The following is a 22,581-nucleotide window of genomic DNA, read 5'->3' as shown; positions in this document are numbered from 1 at the left end:
TAATCAGGACGTCAGTCACTTAATGGATGGGACGGGGGTGATGGTAAGAGGGTGGGGGTGGTCGGAGGGTGGGGGTAAGAAAAGAGGGCAGCAGAAAGCTAGAGGTTCTTAACAACCACAATTAACCTCTGATAGGAATCTTTATGGGCTGATGGATGAGAAAGCCGTATATTTAATTTGGTCACAAGCTCATACTGGTCTTGCTGAGTGCATTTAGTTAACACAGGCAGAGGTGAGAAAATGAATTGTAGGGTGTCACAGAGAAGGTTAACTCTTGTGGAATATGGGCTAAAATATATCTGGAGTTTTTGTGTGATTTGGAAGAACTATACTGATGGAAAGATAAGAAGAGATCCCTATCAACATTGGTGTTTTTACCTGAGCAGGCCATATAAAACATTCTCTCCCTCTTTTCAAACACCAGGCCCGTATTGACGGGTCCGCCCTAAACCGTGGGTCGGGGGATGTGGCTCAGCTTTCTAGAAATGTTGCCAGGCTGTGATTTCATTCAATGAGAAGAAGCTACTGCAATACGGTAGCCTTACACTCTTAAATCAAAAACAGAATCGTGACTTAAAAATGGACGTTGCATGTTGGGTGCGTGGCTCAGCATGACGGATCAATACTGTCCTCCATGCCTTCTAACGGGACAGGGTTAATGAAAACGCACACAATCAGACAAACAGCTTAAGCAAGAGGGGAAAAAACACAACACAACACAAACAACATGCTCTGATCACACAGTCAAACCTTCCCCTACATCTTCTCACACATTGGCGTTTTATGGTCCCTGAAAAAATGCTTGATCTTGACCCTTACACTAACCGACCAGCCAATATGTCCTCACCTCTACAATCTACAACTCAAACTGGTCCTGACAAAGATAGGACACCCACACAAACACACTCTAACCATAATCTAACCTTAAAACATTTCTTCCCCTTCCCCTTAAAATGTTTAGATTAACATTATGGAGACTTGCTTTTTGTGCCCATAAGGAAGACCAGTCCCCATAAGGTGACTATGAAAACAGATTTAGGTCCTCACAATATAAGTAATACCTGAACCACACACACACACACACACACACACACACACACACACACACACACACACACAGCTCTAATCTATTTGCATGACAGATGTATTTGTAAAAACACTGGATGACAAATTTCCATGGAGTTTTAATAGTTAAAGTATCATAACATAGTAGCACAGTACAGACAACGTGATCATAAAATTATTATTATTTCAAAAAAACTTAATATTTGTTGGTGTCTCCATTAGGGTGCACTGTTTGTACTTGGACTCATGAGTGTAGTAATTAGAAGTCTTGATTTCTTTTGATTTTCTGTGTGGGCACAGAGCCATAGAAGAGAGAAGGGATGTGTATGCCAGCATAACTGGGCAATTAGACTGAAAAGAGCACTAAGTAAAGAAGCACTGGTAGGAGTGTGTTGATTTGCTCTAAACTCTGCAGAGAGGTTAATTATGGATGAATTCACTGCTCCAGAAAGTTACAGAGCGGTTTCAAGATAAATAAAGCTGTTCATGCTACTATAAAACACATCACTTTTGCACATATGCCTGGTGCCAAATCTACTCCAGAATTTTTCAGGACCCTAAAACAGAGAGATTGGGAAACGCTCCTGGTCCTTTTTTATTTAGAACAATTCTGAGTCTTTTGAAAGCTATGATGTGAACACCTGCTTCCTTATTGGGTCTCATCATTCACAATAGACTACAAACAGTTTTTCTGACACTTGCTGTAAGAAACTGTTCCACTTTGTTTTCATTCAGCATGAAAAAAATCCCTGGACCATGGACCTGTCTATTTTCATTAGCACAGACATGACAACTGTGTGTGAAGGTCTGTGTTTTCAGGTGTGTGAGTATTAATGGGATGTCGTATGACTGTACAGTAATAAAAGAGAGGCACAGATTTGCAGTCCTGTTCTCATGTTGCATAGCCTAGCAGCATCTAATAAGAAGGTCAGTACAATGTGCAAATAGCCTGAGAGGAAAAACACTTGCTGCACCAGTCCCAGGCACTGAAAGGTGCAGTAACCCTATTGTATCTGTTATTTTCTGTCTTTTTACTTATTTCTGAAGATCGAAACATGCCTAAACTTACAAAACTGGCAAACTGGCTTGACTGGCCCCTTAGACTTTTAAACATCAAAGCCCCCTGTTTTAACTTTGTCCTATATATGAAATTTCACAGGCATGTCTAGCACGTCTAGTCTTTCTAACTGAGACTTAAGAAGCCTCTTTAAGCCATACCCTTAACCCAAAAGGAAATCTGTTTTGACTTTTGACTTTTGATGAGAAGACGTGTACCAATTTTGAATCATAGCCGTAGCGCCACCTACTGACAACAGGAAGTTATAGGCTGTATTCTTTTCAATGTTACCCCTAACAGGTTATTCAGACAATGCCTGTATTTAGTCAGATAACCCTTAAGACCTTGATGATAGAATGTTGAGAAGTTTGCAGCTTGCCTGTAACAGAACATTCTTAGATATGCTTTAGTGAGACAATGAGAAGGAAACTATAAAAGTGGGGACAGTTTTTTTTAAATGTGAAAAGGGACATATTGTACATCCCATCACCAAAAGCATTAGGCCCTATCCTGGGCATAATGAAATGTATGTTGGGTCTGCGTTTTTCTTATGGAGAGGTGTTTTGTTGTCGGTGTGAACACGACCTAAGCTTCCACACATAGGCTGTCTAACTTTTGTGGTTCAGATAATACTTCTCTCACAGTGCTGAGAGGTGGCACACAAACACATCTGCCCTGAACTCCATGCCTAAAAGATTGGATGGTGTGAGTGGATCAGCGTGAGGAGGCAAACTCCCCCATTCATGCTAACTGTCCCGGCTGTCAGTGCTTTGTGAGAATAGAGCACCTTCATTATATTTACAGCTGATGTAAATGAGAGCTAACTTGACAACAAGAGGCTCAAACCTGACAAAGCCTGAGGGGCACAACACCTTGTTCACACTTGTTGTTGCTCTAAACATGTCAAACTAATAGACTGAGTCTGAACCCGTCAGTGTTTGGTGATTTCATCTTCATAGGAATAATATTCCCTCCTCTACTGGAGGGTGAATGTGTTGCTTATGCCAGTCAGAATGAAGTGATTCTTGAACAGCAGCCAGAAAGTCCATATCTGAGGGCTGAAGTTGTTCCGCCCTGTGAACAGATAAAAATCACTGCAGTGTATTTCTACTGTGCTGATTGAGTCACACAGTATTCAGAAGCAGCAAACCAGTGAGCCACACCTTCACTTTGCCTTATGCTAAGATGATGAGTGTTGAGTGAGGAAATAGTGTATTAGTATGACAGCAGCTCTCTTGTTGTGCAGGATTCTGAAGTGAAGTCTTTTGAGTGATGGCTGGATGTTGAGTAAGACCCTGGCTCCTTCCTGTTCTCTGTTTCTAGAGCTTTCACACACTAATATCACTGTGACCCCGGTCCTCAGGAAACATCCATTGTTTGAGTTGGGACCAGTAGCAAGCACGGAAAGTGAATAGTGAACTGTGCGTCTTTGGTGGCAGGCTGAGACTTGTGATGGATGTGTCTCTCGTCCTGTTTGTAGTTTCTCAGGAGCGCTCTCTTTCCCATGCTGTGAATTGCATACACTGGCACATGCTGCCAGACATTCTCTGTGCACTATGTGGGAGAAAAGCAGCCACAAGAAGAAAGAGGAGTGGGGAGATAAAAGGGTTACAGGAGTAAAAGAAAGTCTTTTAAGTCAAATTCTGTATTTTCCCATGTTTTGACATATAACTGCAGCCTGCGCAGCCAACATAGTGCATCGGCACAGAGAGCAGCTCATGTTCCTGTCAATCCTTTGCCCTTTCATGGATCTTTCACATTGGTCCACCCTTCCTCGCTCACTCACAGTTTTTAATTTTAACTGATAATTGCTCTGATAACAAACCTTTGCTCATTTCAGTTCTGAATTGGAGGGAAGGAAGGGACCTCCGGGGTGCTGCATTTCGACGAGACAAGAAGCAGACTGCTCATCTCAGATAAAGATAGAGACAAGAGCTAAACCAGATCAGCTTACCTGCCTGCCAATACTTCAAACCCCCGACCCTTGACCTCTCCGTTTGGCCTGTCACAATCACCTGTCCTCTTCTCATCCAGGCCCCTCAAGAAAGATGATCTTCGGCATTGACCACCACTTGTCACACATACGTGGTGGTGACAGCCAAGTTCCCTCAGAGTCTTTTGTCGCAGAGGTCAGCTCTGAAGCTCCTCTAACACTTAATTACACTCTTAAGAGGAAGAGGACATGGCTGTCACATGTGGGGCCGCCCCAAGCATTTCACAAGCCTTGATTTGGAATAAAGTGCATTGTCATGATGGCCCGTTCTTAAGTAATGGTCATTCTTAGGATGGAAATCTGGTCAGTGGTTCACTGGAGACAGTCAGGCTCAAGCAATGTGTGTAGTTAAATGAAAAGTGGCAGAACAAATCAGACAGCAGAAGAAGAAAACAGTCATTGGGCTTGTTCCTTTTAACTTTTTGACTATTTGTCATTACCTCCTTCATAATGCTTCGTAAAAACTTAGTTGTTGCAGATTACTCAGGAAAACAAATCTTAAGTGACTTAAGTAACTTTGCAACTATTTCAATTATTTCAATGTTCTGTACATGGACATTCAGTATAGACTCCGAAAACAGAATGGTGGACACAGTGTGACGGCTATTTTAAAAAGTGCAGTTGTAACTTTCAGTCTAATTGTAACCAAGCAGAAACGTATTTAAAAATGCAACATTCAGAGACTGGTCCTGTTATGATGTCAGATAAGATTATAATTTCACAAGCACTTTACAATTCAGTGACTCTGGCAACAATCATTTTTAACCTCTTATACACCAGCTAGTATTTCAGGTACAAAGATATAAATTATGATACGGATGTAACTGTTCCCCAGAAAAATAAAGTTAAATAAAAAAATTTCAATATAAAATCTGTTTTGAATGTCACCCACATAATGTTCCTTAAGACCATCAGTGTGATTAAATGCAAGTTAACTAGTGTAACTATCTATTAAGTGTAGAAAAAAACATTTGCTTGATCAACCCTGTTCCTAATTGCATAAATTCTGCAATATTGAGAATATAGGACAAACTACCAAGCCCTATACTAAGACTGACTCAAGACAGTACTGGAAAGCTGTAATAAGTGTCTAGTGTGTGAGGACTTAAGGTTGTATCCCTGATCACCGATCAGTGCTTTAGCATGGGCAGACTCCCTGCTCACACTTCACTGAGCTCTTAACCCCCCCCCCCCCCCCCCCCCTCCCACCACCACCACCACCAGCATGCACACACACACACACAAACTTTCAATGTCTTTCAATCGCTGCTCTCCTTAAATCTCCACCTCATATCATCCTCCCTCTTTGTCTGCTTCTCTGCCTCATGAAAGAACTCTTCTCAGAGGGTGGAGGGGTGTGTTCCCCTGGGCCATCCACATGACAATGTGAGAATATGGCAGGGCTCTTTAAAAGAGATCCAGTGTTTGTTAAGTGTTTTTCCCCCTGAAGAGTAGCCACAGGGCAGGACATGTAAAAGATAGAGACAACTTTTTGGAATTTTTGATACTTTAGCTTTTTGAGTGTAGTTTGGTTAAATCTGAGTTGTCATCCTAATCCATAATTAATCAAACTAAATACTAATATTAGGAAAACTTAATTCTTAGAGCATCTTACAGCAGGGGCTGGGAACGTCTGGCCTCTGGGCCAGATATGACCCACAATATTATTTCATATGGCCTGCAATGCAATTACTTCGTAATGAAAAGCAACTAAGAAAAATACAGAACAAGTACAGAAATCTGCAATTAACATATGATACAGCACAAGGTGTTTAAAAACACTGAAAAGAACTGCAATATACTATCAGTTATTCACTCTAGCCTGCAATAAAACAAAAGACATAATTGATAATGCCCAACAAGTTATTTCTGTGTGCACAGTCAGAAGCAAGGGAGGAGTGACTGTCTGTACAAGCTATGCATGGTTCTACCAAAGGTGAGGATTTGTTAAATGGTTTTGGTTCAAATCAGCTGAAATCATCATTACAACCATCTGACATCTGCCAAGGAGAGGCAGATCCAGCCAATGTATTAGAGAGACTTAATAACTCAATAGTATGGCTCTCAACGGATTAAATGAAAACTGAAATGGTCCTGGATAAAATGTTTTCCCACCCTATCTTACAAGTTACTGAAATCACTTTAAAGGGATTTGGTAGTTGGGGAACTGTAATACTTTCCAGACTCATTAATGTCTTTTGAGTCTCTGCAGTTTAGAATTATATTGACAAGTCAGATTACTGAGGTTAGTTTAAATTCATAGATGCCACTGGGATCAGTAGAAGCTCCCCTCAGCATACTTGTGTTTCCACTACTGCAGTGAGGGATGCATTTAAGTAGGAGGTGATTCCATTTAATAGTTTCTTAATGAACCGTGTTACTACATTAACCAGCTGTTTAATACTTGCTACTTTACTGAAATCACTCCCTAATCACTATATAGCAGAGAATATGGTGTATCATTTAGTTTTTCTGTCAGAATGTTTAGTGATTTTTATATACTCTATAGAGTGAACTCATGTCGTTGTTTGCCACAATGCGTTGTGAAAAGTAATGTAGAGCCGATGGTCACTAACCAAGCAATATACAGTATACCATCATGCATTGTGCTTGCTGTGTTGACAGAAGAAAAACAACATGACAGAGAAACGAAAGGAGAGAGGGTAGCACTCTCAGCTTTCTCTCTCTGGCGATCTACTGCTTCTTGTTCTTGTCAAAAACATCTGAATTATCATGAGGATAAACACAGACAGGTTTATATTTGCCGTCATGTTTACAGACCAACTTTGAAACTGTATGTTTTAGTGTACGTCCCTAATATTGTGGATGACGTAATTAGTTTTTTTGTAACCGCCATGAGACAATGCAGATTATCACAGCACAAACTTCAGCAAACAATCCTTTCTAATGTCAAAGTGGTAATTCAATGTTTTTAACCTAAAATAATTGAAACTATGGGTAGAAATAAATATTTAAAATGTATTATGGGATTTTCCACTGGCCGATGTTGTTGTTGTTTGTCATAATCCAGCAACAATGCAATCACGTTCTAGACTCATGTCAAGGATAATTAATTCAAAGAGAATGTCCTCAACCACAATTTGGATTCAGAGTACCACAGCAAAGGGTTTGGATATACAGTATTATGTAATAGTGAGGACAGGTGAAATGATTTGGCTTGACATCTCATATTCATTTATTATGTCCCTCCAAGTTTCAAATCAATCAATCTGCGATCAAGTCCGTCATCAGTTTGGTTAAAACTTCTCCAACCAAAGGAAGAGGTGGTACTTCAGTGACACATACACCTTTAAGCCTCGACTGACATCAACACATCCAGAGTGTTTCTGCTGAGATTATCTTTGCAGAGCATCCTTTCAAATAAGGATTAGAGAAACATGAAACCTGCTCTTTGTGCTCTTCTCCTCTCTAACATCCCAATATCCCCGCTCATGTTTTTGCTTCTCCCTCTACATTTATCCCAAACCACTTAGCAGCAAAGCAGACAAGCTCTGCAAATTCTTTCATTTACAGATCGACTGGTTCTCCAATTAAGCTTATTTTTTTCCCACCAGAGCTGCACTGGAACTCTTTTCCTCTTCACCTCCATGAAACATTTTCCAATATTTATAAAAAGCAGCTTTACACACTTCTCTCTTTCTGTTACATAAGCGGAAACAAGACATTTCTGACACTTTAATGCATATTCTGCTAATCTTCAGGAACAGACTTTGTGAATTTTGAAAATATAAGACAACCATAAATGACACAAAATCTACCCCTTGGCAGTGGAATAAAAAGGAGAAAGAGAGTGAGGGCAGGCGAAGGAAGCCACCGATGAACCAAGACCTTACCTCAATTTCTGGCAATGTAATAGCATCGTTTCTTGCTTTAATTCTGAGGAAATGCATGTTCTCTGGTGGTGCTCACACACTATACAGACTTGCAAATGAATCCACAGTTACTCTACATAAAAGCCCTTTGTAAGTATGAAACTGTCAACCATTATCACTTCTAAGCAACCTAAAGTATTCTTGATATACTCCATGTGAACAAATTATTTCTTTCTCCTAAAATTAGACACTGAGAAGCTGTAAGCTGCAGGTAATAAGAAAAAAGTAAATGACAAAAAATGTTTCTGAAGTTGGAGCACTTTCATTTTTAGCTTGAATGATGTGACCTTTTTAAAGTTGATTCTCTAGGCTTTTGAGTTATGTGTTTTTAAATAAAGTAATGGCAGTTTATTTTGAGCGCAGCACTCTGGGGAGACTCCTCACAATGGCCTCATTTTGCCAGAGTAGGAGGCAGTCTTTTTTTGCAGGACTGTGTCGTTGCTAAGTTGTGTTTTTTTTCTCCATGTTCTCTCTTTGGTTGGTTATCTGATGCTCTTGTCGCTATTCTCACAAGCTCAGATAAAAGCATAATTTTAGCCCCTGTCAGTGCATTAATACAATAGTTAAAAATGGACACACAGTTAAATATAGGTCAAACAGAGATAAGAATTGAAATCAGTGTAGTTCTGCTCTGCTTGATGTTAAAGGCAGCAAAGTAATAAATGTGTTAACACTGATATTTGCTCTGCATGAAAAGCAGCCCAGCCCTTCTCTTTTATTGGAATGTATGCTGATGCAGAGGTTTGAACCTGTCTCGCTACAGAACAAACATTTCACTTGGAAAAGAGCAACGTTGGACAGTCACATACATGCAAGCGCACATTGCTGGTGGATTCATTTATAATGTCGATGTTGTGTTTCTGTTATTTGTTTCTTGATTTATCTGACATTAGACTTCAAATGGTCATTTCGGTTGACAAGTGTTATTGGTGAATAAGTGCAGATGTTTCTGCACAATCCAGACATAAATTAGGTTTTTACCTGTTGTTCCTAACTGCTGCCAAGTAAGCGACTTCCTCATCGTGGGAACTGTAACGGTTCTCTCTAAGTTCTCCATTTCTATCTGTAAATTGAATCGTTGAATAATTGAATTATTTATATTGAATTCAAACTTTAGTGTTTCCTGTAAATATGTATCTCAGTTTGGTACAGTACATACACAAACACAGTATACAAACCGAATATTTGCATTATTTGTATGAGAAACCAGAGTAGCATGAGAAGCTGTAATCTAAGCAAATACGGCAATACTGGCAGAACCTTTGACACTCCCAGAGCTTGGAGACTACTCTGAAGAAAGTACTCTCAACAAGTATTGATTTTTAAATTAATAAAATTACACATGGCATAACAGGTGTTTGAAGAAAAATCATTTTCACATGATTTTCATATTAAATGTCTTCTTCTTTATTGTTGAAAAGGCCAAGTTTATATAAATGGCTCAGGCCAAAGTCTGAAATAAAATGCATTGTAATTGGCTCATTGGGTTAAATTGTACATGGTCTACACAGTGATTCATGTGCACTTAATAATAGCCAAATGATAAAGTGTATAGAATTGTTAAGGGGCCATAAAAGAAAAGGGATTACCTTACAATATAAACAAAGAGGAATCTCAATACCAATACACACTGCTGGTCCCCCTCCTCCTTAAATGACACAGCACCGTGTAACTTCCCTTCTCACCGCAACTGCTTACCTGTAATGTAATGCTATCTTTGACATTACTTTAAAATCTGATTAAATATATTTTTTGTCAGATGCAGTCCTATTAATTGGTGTACAGACCGTGTTTATTTTTAGAGCACAAAATATATACCTGAAAACCACAAATCTGCCATCTGTATGTACAATTTATTAATTTGTGTAGCTAAAATTAAGTGTAAACTTAGCAATGCTGTATGTAAAAAAGTGCACAAAGGTGCACAAACTGTGTGGAATAGAATTGAAAATCCTCTGACATGACAGTTGGTCAAATTGCAGCAATATTCTAGCATAACATAAAATAAACATAAACACAGGTTTTTTCGATGCAAAATGCAAAAATGTTATCGTGGTGTGCTCCAAACCTTGACTGCACAGACTCACACTGTCTAATACTCTGTACATTCACTACTTTCCAACTTTTCATCTTGAGAAGGTAAGGGTGTTTTCACCCCTGAGAATCTGAGACAAACTTCAAGTCCTTGTTACATTGTTTATATTTAATCTGGTCAGTTTTGGTTTCTTACCGGTTTCTCTGAGGCAGCTGTGGCTGAGGGGTAGAGTGGTTATCTGCATTCTGAAGTGTCATTGGGCAAGATACTGAACCCCTCATAGAAAAAAAACTGTCTGAGTGTGTGAATGTGTTAATCTTACTAAAGACTCGACATATGCACGTCTTGTCATCATCATCAATGTGGGTTGCTTCTATCTATACCTGATACGAGGTGCAATTGACTCCATGTGGCTCTGTGCCGTGCTGACGTAATGCAATGTGTGCTGGACTTGACACAGCAAGACAGCTAGAGTTCTCTCAGCTGCAGCAACTCATGTCACAACAGTGAATTGACTGAAGACTTCACAGACACTGACATGTCTTACATTTTTATTCTATGAAGTTCAGATCCATTTTACACTGTTTATTTCTCTCCAAAGAGAATGTGATGTCTTTGATCTCCTTCCGGCATTTACTTATTACACACACAAACTATACTTTTAATTTCCAGCTGAAAAAACACTTCAGTTCAGGGGTTTGTTGGTGGAAGAACAGTAATGCTCTTTCAGGTTGTATTGTTATCCTTTACTTTAATTTTTCAAACTTTTTATTGAAACATTAGAACAAACATAGGTCTCAGAACAAACATAGGTCTTGCTCCAGTAATGCATTAATGTCATGTGACATGGTGGCCTTGTGCAGCACTGGAAAACGTGGAACATTCACCATTTTTATTTTCCAACATACCTTTTTTTTACACTCCACTGTCCATGGTGAAGTCACGCAGAGATACGAAGCTTCTTCTTCTGTTACTGTACTAGTGTAATGGATTCACTGCCACCTACTGCAGGGGAGTGCATACAATGACTTTTCAGGGATGCTGAGATGAATTTTAGTGATATTTGTCACAGAATAATGAAACCATCATAAATCATGGGGCGTATGTCATCGTTGGTGGTACAGAGGGAAGTAGTCTGACCAATCATAGAGTATAGTTGAGGATACGGTGATTATCGATCGTCCCCCAGCGATGCCCACCCAGCCTCGGGACGAGAACGACTGTAGCCGAAGACCTCCGGAAAATACCGACCGCCGCGGTGCCTGTTGGGAAAATTCGAAGTCGACTTTCCGCCATCTTTCTTTACATAGCAAGTTATCAGGACAAAACAATAACCATTTCCAAATGATCATTTAAGCATAAATAGACCTGCTTAAACACTTTCATTTGGTCAGATGTTATAGATAACGCCTTCGTGAAGGAGCAGGTTTGACGGACTTCTATATATTGTGCACAGCCGCTAAGACCCAGCAGTTTAAAAGCGCTCGACTTGTGGAGGAGGACAACATGGGCCGCTCCCGGAGCCGCAGCTCGTCCCGGTCCAAACACTCCAAAAGCAGCAAGCACAGCAAGAAACGGAGCCGGTCTCGGTCGCGGTCCAGAGACAAGGAGAGGTCAAAGAAACGCTCCAAGTCCCGGGAATCTAAACGGAACCGGCGCAGAGAGTCTCGTTCACGGTCTCGATCCACCACAACTTCGTCCCGCAGAGAAAGAGTAGCCTCGCCGCCGGAGCGCATCGACATCTTCGGCCGGACACTGAGCAAGAGAAATGCCCTAGACGAGAAGCAGAGGAAGGAAGAGGAAGAACGAAAGGCAGAAATGGAAAGACAAAGGAAGATGTAAGCCTTTTAACGATGTAGAACCGTACCCCGCAGTGAACTGCAATATGTGCTAAGCTAAATGCTAGCTCGGCTGCGTTCAGTTGTACAGACAACGTTAGCTCTTAGCTAAGGCAATGCTAACCAGCTAGCCTCCAGAGCATGCTAACATCAGCTCGCCTCCACGGGGCCATGGCTACAAGGGAGAATGTCCTTCGCTCGTCAGGCAGCCCCAGCCCTCTTAACTCAGATCCTAGCCCCCACGTTCATTTCTGCTATTGACAAATACAAACTCAACAAAAAGCACTGCTTCAATTCTTTGAAATTAATAATTTTTTTATCTTGTTGGACTTTCATATCGTAGTCATTTTCTTTAACACCAATAATCAGTATTCAATTATAATAACCTTGTTATGTTCCAATAATGTAATCAGTTATAGCCCTAGAAATCATTCACTTTTATAGATTGAGGTTTTATGGTGTTCTCGCACCAAGTTTAGATACTATGAGGTATTGAGAACAAATATTAAAAGACAAACTGAAAAGGTTTACATGCTGTAGGCATGCAGTAAAGGATGCTTTTAGTATGTAAGTTGGTGATATCGCCTTGAAGCAGTGTTTGTATATACCAATTGTCTGAATGTGCATTCCAGAGTGGATTAGCTGCTTCAGAATTCACTGATAAAATTGTAAAATTGTATTGTGCATTGTAAAACCCTTCAGTGTTTGCCACACGCAACAATCACTGTCTGGTTATTGTTGGTCAGGGAAGTTGCTATTGTGGAGGTGTGTGTGGTAGCCAGGGGCACAAAGACACCTGAGAGTTGAGCCCCTGTCCCCACACCTGGCCTCCTGCGTGACTCTTTTTATTCATCACTGTGTATTAGCCACAGGGCCACTTAACCAGGCCGAGAAGGAAGGACTTGGTCCTGGGTTGTGTAAGGTCTCTGGTTTCCCATTGCCTGACTGGATGAAAGTTAAACCAGGGGACGTAGGTTGTGTGTTTACAGTTGTGAGTAGCAGTTAGAAAACACACCACCCAAATCTGTGTTTCCTGTTCATAGTGCAGTTTCTGCTTCAACACCTGACTTTTAGGTAGGTTCATTGAGAAAGGGCTGGCTTTTTGGAATACTTGGACTGCACTCTGCTGTAATTGAGTCAACCTTCAATGTGGTTTTACATGTGTCAGTCATGAATGACATGTTAATGGTGACTACGACAGGTTCGAAGCATAACTTTTCATTCATTTCACTATACCACCTGTAACCTGAAGTGAATATTGCACAGTAACATTTTAGTGGACATGGGACTGGGGCGACACAAGTCAACATAACCGACTCCATTGTTCAAGTAAATAGGTTGATTTGTGTAACATGCATCGACCCATCTTAAGGGAGAATCCAATCAGAGCATGGATTCACCTGAAGTGCAAGCTGAAGCGTAAAAAATCGCCCACGATCATCTAAAGCATAGGTCACCAATGACCATGGTCCGGATTTGGTACCAGACACATTGAATTTTGACGGAGCGTTTCTATTTTAACCTATGCCATTTTTCATGCTGTTACGGTAATCTTATTTTAACCTGTGCAGCTTTTTCTGTCTTTACGGTAGTAAATCCTGGCAGCACTGGGTAGAGTTTAATCTGCTATAATGATCATGCTGTCTGGCTGTTATGTACGGCTCCGGCAGCTGAAAAAGGTTTATTATTCCCTCCGATGAGAATCTATGTCTTTCATAAAGAAACTCATCAGAGCAGGTAAAAAGATTTTGTCCATCTCTGAAGACCCTTGTCCTCCTCAGAGAGCCTCTAGCAATCTGCACATCGAACTCCATTGAATCCTCTTTTTTTTTGCTCCCACAGGATCCTATAAGAACATTAACAATGTTTCAAAGGAATCGATTGATCAGTGGGCGGAGATTTTATACAGGTTGATCTCCTATCTCCAACTCTGGAGCAGGTTAGCTCTTCAGCATAAGTTACCATGGTGATTTACCCCGATACAAAATAAATGAGCTTCATAGGACTGGAAACCCTGAACTAAACTTGCGAAACCTGATTAAGTTGGAGATAAGAAATCCATGTGTATAGAAGCACCACCCACTGACCAATCAATTACTTGATTCCTGACATTCGCCTTCTTAGAGGATCCTGTGGCGGTCGGGTAGAGAGTCTCTGAGGAGGGCAAGGGTCTTCAGAGCCTGGCAAAATCCTCTTGTGTGTGCACCAGTTGTATTTGAAAGACATGAAAATCAGCCTACATACCACTGTAGAGTATATTTTTATGTTCATTTTTCATTTACACCCAAGTGGTCAAGTAATCCAGCTAAATCACAGACATTGATACGATTTTTTATTTCCATTTTCTCCCTGATTGTCTCATTTGCTGTTTTAGGTCATTAAGAGGCCGCAATATCAAAATGAGACCATTTTATAACCAGTTAAAAAGACCTTGTTGTAACTAAGGATGCCAGGATTAACCGGTTGTTCCATAATCACAGTTTCATAACCGCAAGAACTGTAAAAACAACGATATTCAACTATGGTGTCCTGCATCTCGTGAGACACTTCTGAGAAGACGTAACCTACGTAACAGCCTTATTTTCACCAACGCTGGCCAAAAAACTCCATTGGAGGAGTTCACAGCGAGAAGAGAAATCCTTGTTTACTTTCCTTTCTGACCAGCCCTGACTGAGCGGCTGACATACACCTAGTTTTTACAGCAATTTTGAAACCTAGAGAAATCTGTAATGTTAGTCAAGGTAAGATCAGTGTAATTTGATCAACAGTTGCATCATATTGCCTTTGCAAATGCATCAACATTATGGTTGTTGGCCAGAAGTGGTTGAATTAAATTAAGTTTGATGCATAATTTTTTATCTCACTTTTTAGATTTACAATTGGGGAAGTTTAATAACTGTTCAGTTGTCTGTATGATCATACATATTAAATCAAGCAGTCTATCTTGGCAACAAATCTGACATGGACCCTTGTATGCAGGGGATAATGGTGAGGAGTTGCAATCAATAGGCAGTGACTACAATAACCAGCAACATTATGGCCCTGTGGTCACCCTTGCTGTGACAAAGTTGTTAAATTTGTCTTTAGTGTGAGACCAGATCAAGCTGATAGGTTTCATCCCCAAATTTCCTGTAAACAATCCCACTGTATTTCTGCTGTCCGTCTCATTTTCTTTCTCTTGCTCTGTATTCCAGTCGGCAGCAGGAGATAGAGGAGAAGCTGATTGAAGAGGAAACGGCACGGCGAGTGGAGGAGCTGGTGGCCAAGCGGGTTGAGGAGGAGCTGGAGAAGAGGAAGGACGAGATCGAAAGGGAGGTTCTTCGACGCGTTGAGGAAGCAAAGCGCATCATGGAGCGGCAGCTACTAGAGGAGCTAGAAAGGCAGCGGCAGGCCGAGTTGTCAGCGCAGAAGGCCAGAGAGGTAACGCTCGGTCGTTTGGAATGCAGCCCCTCCCTTCCTTCCATACCTCTGCAACCCCTTACCTCCCTGTCCCCATCTCCCCAGTTACTTGCTCTGACTTTCTAAGGGACATGCAGGGATGGTGGGAAACCCCCACTACCCTTTTCTAAATGTAGTCCAGCCATGGTAAAAATTTTCACTGCATGGAGGGTACTTGCAGAGCCTGAAAGCCTGAATTGGTTCAAATAAATTTCGACACAATATACCAAATATAATACATTCAGTAGGTGGAACCATGTAAGTTTGAAAATCAAGTTCTTTTGGTAGTTGTGTTGATCTTTGGGTTTTGGATGCACAAGCTGATCTTTGCATCAGCCCTTCTTAATATCAGGTGCCAGTGTAACTGTTAACATGGTCATTTCATAAAATGTCTAATATGTGAAATCGAAAACTTCTTGCAGGAACATCTGTTACTCACTGGGGAACAGGCCCTCAAGCTTTTGCATGGGGAAGCTAGAAGTACTGGATTTTTGGTTTCAAAGAGCGGGGGTCATGCTTCATACTTAAAGAAGGTATGCAAGTATTGTCGCTGTTAAATGTGACGACTCAAGATTTCCTTGTGTGCCTGTGAGAGTTTGCCATGGCTGGGTTACAAAATCGACTTCCTTCTCTAATTTGATTTGATCTTTTGCTTTCATACCTTTAAGTATCTCTGCTCTCTTTTGTAGAGACTTGAATTTTACCGTCACTGGCCATTTTTATATATTAATAGAATACATTGATTGCCTAAAAAGCCACAACCAGCATAGATCAAGTTTTTTAAATGAATGTAACAGTCATACTTTTCATGTAGCGTGTTAGCTAGCTCTCAGTTCAGGTAGCAGAAACAAGGCCAATCCTTTATTGGTCTTCATAATACAGTAGTTGAAAGAACCCTCCTAGGCTTTTTTAACATTAATATGAGCTCTTTTGCTTCTTTTTTCCCCTTTTTGAACAGTAAATGAAGACATCTGTCTGACAAACCCTGTGCCCCTCCTCACCAGGCGCCATTAAGAAAAGGGGGTTTGTTTATACAACAGTAATAATGTATTATAAATAGGAGTGACAGCTAAAGCCTAGTGACCCTGACTTTCATAGGGAGCAGCCAGTGGCTTGGGACTATTAGGGTGAAAATGTAGTCTGAGTCTGCCATCTTTACCTACTTGGACTAATTCACCCCTATCCCACCTTTTGCATTGCCACTACTCACTCTTCTCCACAAATCTCCCGCCTTCAATCCTGGATACAGTTATGGACGTGATCGGTACCTTAAGCAAAGCTATAACTAAAAGGTCAAAGTCAGTCTTAAAGCTGTAATTGATCAACCTTTAATTAGATTCCAAGATTGAAATTAAATAGGCATCCGTTTTGTCTTTGCTCTAATGAGGGATTTTGAATTTTGATTAGAACATTTCCATCTCTGTAACTCTCCCCTTGAAGTTAACTTTGTTGTGTAGAAATGTTTGTTTATATCACAGACAATTTTACAGGTTTTTTTTTTTTTTACCACTCCCTTACCTTCTCTTTACCACTCCTTATTTTGAGAATCTTCAGCCCTGAAAAACATAATGATGGACCACTACATTTTCCTGTTTCCTCTCTGAGAATTTGAACTTTCTCTGGTCTAACCTTTATCTCTTAATATACAAACTTTCATCATTTTATTCAGATAAAGAGCCTTTTCTCCCAAGAAAAACAAATGTACTGTGTTTTTTTCACTCATGACTTGCTTCTCCTATAGGGCTGCTGCTAAATTTGTTATTGTTATTTGTAAATACATTTGTGTTGTTTTTATTTTGGAAACACAACTCACCACCTTCCTAACTAGCACTTGACCTGAGCTGGCCTGCAGCCTTTCAGCTCATCTGTGACTTGTGTCCTGTACTGTAAGTGTACCGTGGTCCGGTCCTCCTCAAACACACACAGACACCTCTTTTTACTCTACTCTCCTTCACTCTTCTATTGCCTTGTTGGGGACTGAACCACTGTAAAGAAAAGGAAAATCAGAAAAAGAATGCTGCGGCTGCAGGCACAGGCTAAGCAGTACAGAGATCAGAGTAATAAAGAGGAATGCCGAGGGCGCGGTATGGCAGAACCCCCCCATACCTACTTACCCTCCCTCCCACCCCAGGAGCGCTTCTCTGTCTCTGCAGGGGCCACACAGTCCGGACGACAGTAAATATTCAACCGTTTAATGCCGAATGGTTTCACCAGTTGTGTAGGTACACAGGCAAGGAAAATGCGTAGGTATACGTGCATTGGTGAGCCAAAACTATTCCCTCCTTTATTTGTATCCTTTGTTCTTGCTTATAATGATGTTTAAAAAAACAGCAATTGTATTTTCCTCTAGATTGTATTGTCTGTCAATGATATCTGTTTTCTGTTTATGAATGTGATGAGTGGGTTTCCCCCAGTTTGAATTCTTGTTTTTAAATTTGAATGTCTTTCACAGTAATCCAATGAGTGCCCTAGGTGGGGCTTAGCTCTGTATTTTTTTAGGAAGGTATTAACAGTAGAGGTAAGGGGTAGAAGGTTCATTTTTCATGGTTTTTGCCTCTTCTATTTATTTTAAAACCAGTCAGGCATCATGTGTGAGAGGCTAAAGAAACTTCTCTATGGTGTAAAAGAGAAAAAAAAAAATAAGAGGTGTGCGTGTGTATGAGAAAGAGAGAGAGAGACAATTAGAGGGCAAGTGGTGTGTATGTATGTACAGAAAGTGGCTGTAATCTTTTCATGCGCTAACATGTCACCGTGTCACCCGTCTAGGAGGAAGAAAAATCTAAGCGGGAGGAGCTGGAAAAAATCCTGGAAGAGAATAACCGCAAGATCGCAGATGCTCAGGCCAAACTGGTACGCCCTGCTCTATGCCTAGCAAAGCTGCTGTTTTGTTTTTTTCCTTTCCTTTTTTTATGTCTCTCTTTTTGCACGCTGCACACTGAATGACACACTAACTGTCTGACCGCATTATCCCGATCGCATCCAGTGATTTTAGCAAATGTATTGAATTGATGGTTATGAGCCATGATTAGATAAAAAGTTTGTATCTATGCTAAATGATTAGTTAATATGATTTGTCAGGTTTGATTTGGACAAAACTGAAACAATAGCTGCACATAGAAAAGTAGAAGCTGTCTGTAATACTGCCAGGGGTTGGTGGACATTTGGTTTGAATGTCATTCTTTGCTATCCTTATCTGACCTTATTTTTTATGCTGTGTTTGCTGTTTTCGACAGGCTGAGGAGCAGTTGCGTATTGTAGAGGAACAGAGAAAGATTCACGAGGAGCGCATGAAGCTGGAGCAGGACCGTCAGAAGCAGCAGAAGGAGGAGCAGAAAATAATCCTGGGCAAGGGCAAGTCCAGGCCCAAGCTCTCCTTCTCCCTCAAGGCCACTGAATGAAACTGCTCCCCCGCTGTCCACATGTCATGCCCTGCCTTCATTCCCATCCAGCTCTCCTTCATCATTTGACCCCACTCCTCCTCTGTGGAACGCTCGCTTCGTTTTGGAAGTGCTGAAGAAAGGCCGAGGAAAGGGGTTCAAACCATTGTATTAAATTGCTTGTCCCAATGAAGGCCCTTGTCCCTCTCTGGCCTTGAAGAGGAGTGCTTCCTCCACCCTTCTCATCCCTACGGCGCAGATGACTTGTTTGCTTTTTCCCCCAGTTTATTTTCATATTTAGGGAACTTGAACTTTTGATGTAGAATGCTATAACACATCCCTTGCCCTGCAAGTCTTAATTTTGGTGTAACAGTGAACAACTCTGCACCTGTACTCTTCTTACATGTCAGCAAACTACAATAGAATGCCAGTCCCTGATATAGAAGATGTCTAGTTTGTCTAGGTCAGCTTAACTGTTAAAGCTCATGTGCAGCCTGGGAGTGGACGTGTGGTTTTCCTGCTCTAAATCCTTTTTTTTTTTAAATCAAATAGCTTTAGTGGTTGACACAATGGTGACAAATCACAGCACAGCCTTTCAAAGTTAACTTCCCATCCATCTGACAGGTTTGTTTCTTCCACCTTACTTCCTGTGAAAATGTGATATGATCACCATAGAAATCCACAGTTTCTTTTACTGAAATACTTCTAGTATTATTTGTAACTAAAACAGAAACATGGCAGCATGTCCAGAGAGGATATGCAAAGCTTTGATTTGAAGTTGCTGCATTGCAAGAGAACTCAGCCTCGACTACCAAGCTGCCCATGACTGAACCACAAACCTTCAGCAGGATACGTGTCCCGTCTATGATAAGGGGGCCTGTGGGTAACGGAGGAGAGGGGATGTTTCCTGTATGATGTAATGTTGTTAGCCTTGCTGTGATGTGCTCACTCCCACCCACCCCAAGTAAAGAGTGTGTTAAGAAATTGATCCCCAATTACAAAAGGAAACGTTACAGTAATGGTAAATACTTGAGCTTTGTTTTATCAGACTGTGGGAAAACAGTGAAATGCACGAAAACTCCCAACTGTAGACTCGCTGTTCTGTCCCTGAACTTTGTTGTAGTAAATGAACGTGGCAATGCGCCTTATGTGGTAAGTCTTGATTCGTACTGGATGGACAAGTTCAGGTAAGATGAGGTTTGAGGTTAGTGTGAGTGTGTGAGCGAATGACAGTGTGTGTGATTGTGACTGAGGCTGACCTCAGGTGGGTATATGACTATGTAATGTGGGATTTTGAATTTATCATGTAATTTCCCCCCAATTGTCAAGGGACTGAACAGTTGAGTAAACCCATCGAATGCCTACTCTGTTGTGTGTGATGTTCTTAATTCACTGATAATTCTTCACCACGGGTTTAACTACAATCAACTAGTTAAGGAGAAGTGGGGAGTAAACTGAAAATACATTAGACTTAAAGTTGAGTTGACTTAGTGTTTGGTATGAGGTAATATAAACAGCATTGTGAGCTGTTCAGGGACAGATTTGAATAGTATCAGTGGTGCGTTAGTGCTCTAATACAAATACATGTCTTCTCATGCAGAACCAGCACATCAATGTCAAGTTAAATATAAAAAGTCTATATTACCAGACCAATGTGAGTTAGCAGCTCCAGCCTCGCGTGAAAGATCATCTGAAACCCTCCTCGTTCATGTGTTTACAGCACGGAAACAATGATTACAAACACCACAACACACAGGCCCTACATCAGCGAGTGATGATGAGTTAGCAGACTAACTATTTTTCGAAGTGGAATCGCAGCCAGTAAGAGCTCAGCTCCGCAGTCCATCACAGACCTCCGTCAGAGAGGCTGAGCAGGATGATCCGTGCGTGCTGCCGCAGCGCTGCTGAATAAACATGCCGCTCCTCGGCCTGTGCAGCCTGCACTGATCCGCCGATGTCCTCCAACAACTGGCCTCAAATAAACGAGCAGTTCTCTGAGTAAAACGACTCCAATAAAACAATAAACCAAACAGTTTCAAGTGAAATATGCACCAGCTGCTAGAAAGTAGAAGAACTAAGATTAAATGTTCAAATTTATGCAATTTACTTTTAACGGTTAAAAGTTGAAGTTGATTCATCAAGGTTTTGTGTTAACAAGGAAAATATCGACTTTATGTTAGTAAGGTAAAAACAACAGTAAGTCTTCCCGGTGTAGTACTGCATTACTGCGAGTGTGTGTGTGTGTGTGTGTGTTTCTTCGGCCTGATCTCGAGCCGGGTTGACTGAGTTGTCCCAGCCTGTCAGAGGCAGGAAGGAAAAGGTTTAAAAATAAAGAAACTCGAGCTGCTCCGTCATCCACAGTTTTTCACTACAACATCATTTCAGCACACCGCAAACCTGTGCAACTCAACATGGAACTGAACCGGGGCTCACACGGTTTCATATAGTGCGGCCACTTCCACTCACCACCACAAACACGCTGTAAATGAGACTGTACGCGTGTTGAAGGGACAATTTAAAATGAAAAAAATGTATTTCCATAAATATAATAATTATTCTCTGAGTGTCTGTGATACATTCATATTTACTTTTACAGAGAAGCCGACTGTGCAGAAAAAGAACTTCGGTGTATAATAGCCTACAGGAGATAAAATACAAATCTTTCTGAAAGCTTCATAGACAGTGAGGAAAATGTGAAAACGAACAGGAGCACCAAGATGTGCGCCGGGTGGAAGTTTGCGGGTAGACGCACTGTCATGGTCCATCCTCCATCCACTGGACGTCCCTGAAACTCGTGTCCCTGCAGTCTCAGCAGCGTGGTGTCCATCACGCAGCTCTAATCAACATCCACGGTGCGAGAGTCCGAGGCCCTCCGTGTGTTTACTGCAGAGCCGCGTCCCTTCGACCGGCTCCTCGGCTCAACACACAGCCGCTTCCTGCTCCATCTGATCGAATTAAGTCGTGAAAAGGTGACAAAGTTTCACACGGCAGAGGTGACACCGTGTGCGCACGTGTGTGTGTGTGTGTGTGTGTGCGCGCTGCTCTAATTAGCGACCATTGACTAGAAATGCGGTGTTTGCAGGACGTGTGAATGTTTGCCATTAGAATTGTTCTTTGAGAGACGCACATTGAAATGGTAAAAACGGACCTTTTATCGGATCGAATTATATAATCCAATAAACACAGCGTCTTAATTTGAATAATGAAATTTAAAGTTGTTTTATCGGGGAAAACTAAAAAACATAGTTCAAATAAAATGCCAACCTTTCATTATCTGCTAAAATGTAAAAAAAAAAAAACACGAGGAATTTCCCTTTAAAAACTCCTCATGTAAAACAATCTGTTTTAAACACTATAATGCTATTTGACTGACATGTTATAAATGAATACACTTGTAACTTCCATTTAGATGTTTAAAAAAGTATTCCATTGTGTGTGGCTTCTCCTCTTGTTGTCTCTGGTGTGGATTTTTCCGCTAGTGGGCGCTCTTGCCCCGCGAATGAACATGAGGTGCATTTATCGCAGCGCAGTGCCCGGGGACGCGCGGCATCGTGGCTCAGTACAGTCATGTGAACGAGCCTTATGGGACCCAACGTTGGCTCGTGGTTTTGGGCTCATCCACACGGATCACGTGACCAACGCTGCTCACGAAGAACCGAAACGAAGACGAAGTCTGGTCTGGACCGTGAGGCGGATGTTTGTAATAAAGAAATACACAGGGAGTTAATATTATTATTATTATTATTATTATTACACAGAAGTGGTTTCACCGTTGTTATCACTGTGGTATTAATCACAGATCCAACACGGAGTGTATGACACCGTGCTGGGGTCACGCTGCTGCCCCTGCAGATGGACACGAGTGGGGCTGGACGCTCCTTTCTC

General features: G+C 41.2%; 1 protein-coding gene across 3 annotated transcripts; it reads left to right on the top strand.

Moving 5' to 3' along the window:
- Nucleotides 1-11,136: 11,136 nt before the first annotated feature.
- Nucleotides 11,137-20,060, top strand: arglu1a (arginine and glutamate rich 1a). 3 transcript variants are annotated; one of them, XM_020099723.2, is made up of 5 exons: nt 11,137-11,881; nt 15,076-15,301; nt 15,742-15,852; nt 18,086-18,169; nt 18,553-20,060. In XM_020099723.2, exons 1-5 carry the CDS (start codon nt 11,550-11,552, stop codon nt 18,715-18,717), a joined length of 918 nt encoding a protein of 305 aa, XP_019955282.1. In that variant the 5' UTR covers nt 11,137-11,549; the 3' UTR covers nt 18,718-20,060. The 3 variants fall into 3 exon arrangements, with proteins under 3 accessions (XP_019955282.1, XP_019955283.1, XP_019955284.1); XM_020099724.2 differs by lacking the exon at nt 15,742-15,852; XM_020099725.2 differs by lacking the exons at nt 18,086-18,169; nt 18,553-20,060 and adding an exon at nt 16,278-17,019.
- The last annotated feature ends 2,521 nt before the right edge of the window (nt 20,061-22,581 follow it).

Source organism: Paralichthys olivaceus, chromosome 10 (genome assembly GCF_024713975.1).
Source record: "Paralichthys olivaceus isolate ysfri-2021 chromosome 10, ASM2471397v2, whole genome shotgun sequence".
Classification (NCBI taxonomy): Eukaryota; Metazoa; Chordata; class Actinopteri; order Pleuronectiformes; family Paralichthyidae; genus Paralichthys; species Paralichthys olivaceus.
This window is presented reverse-complemented; position numbering and strand designations above follow the sequence as displayed.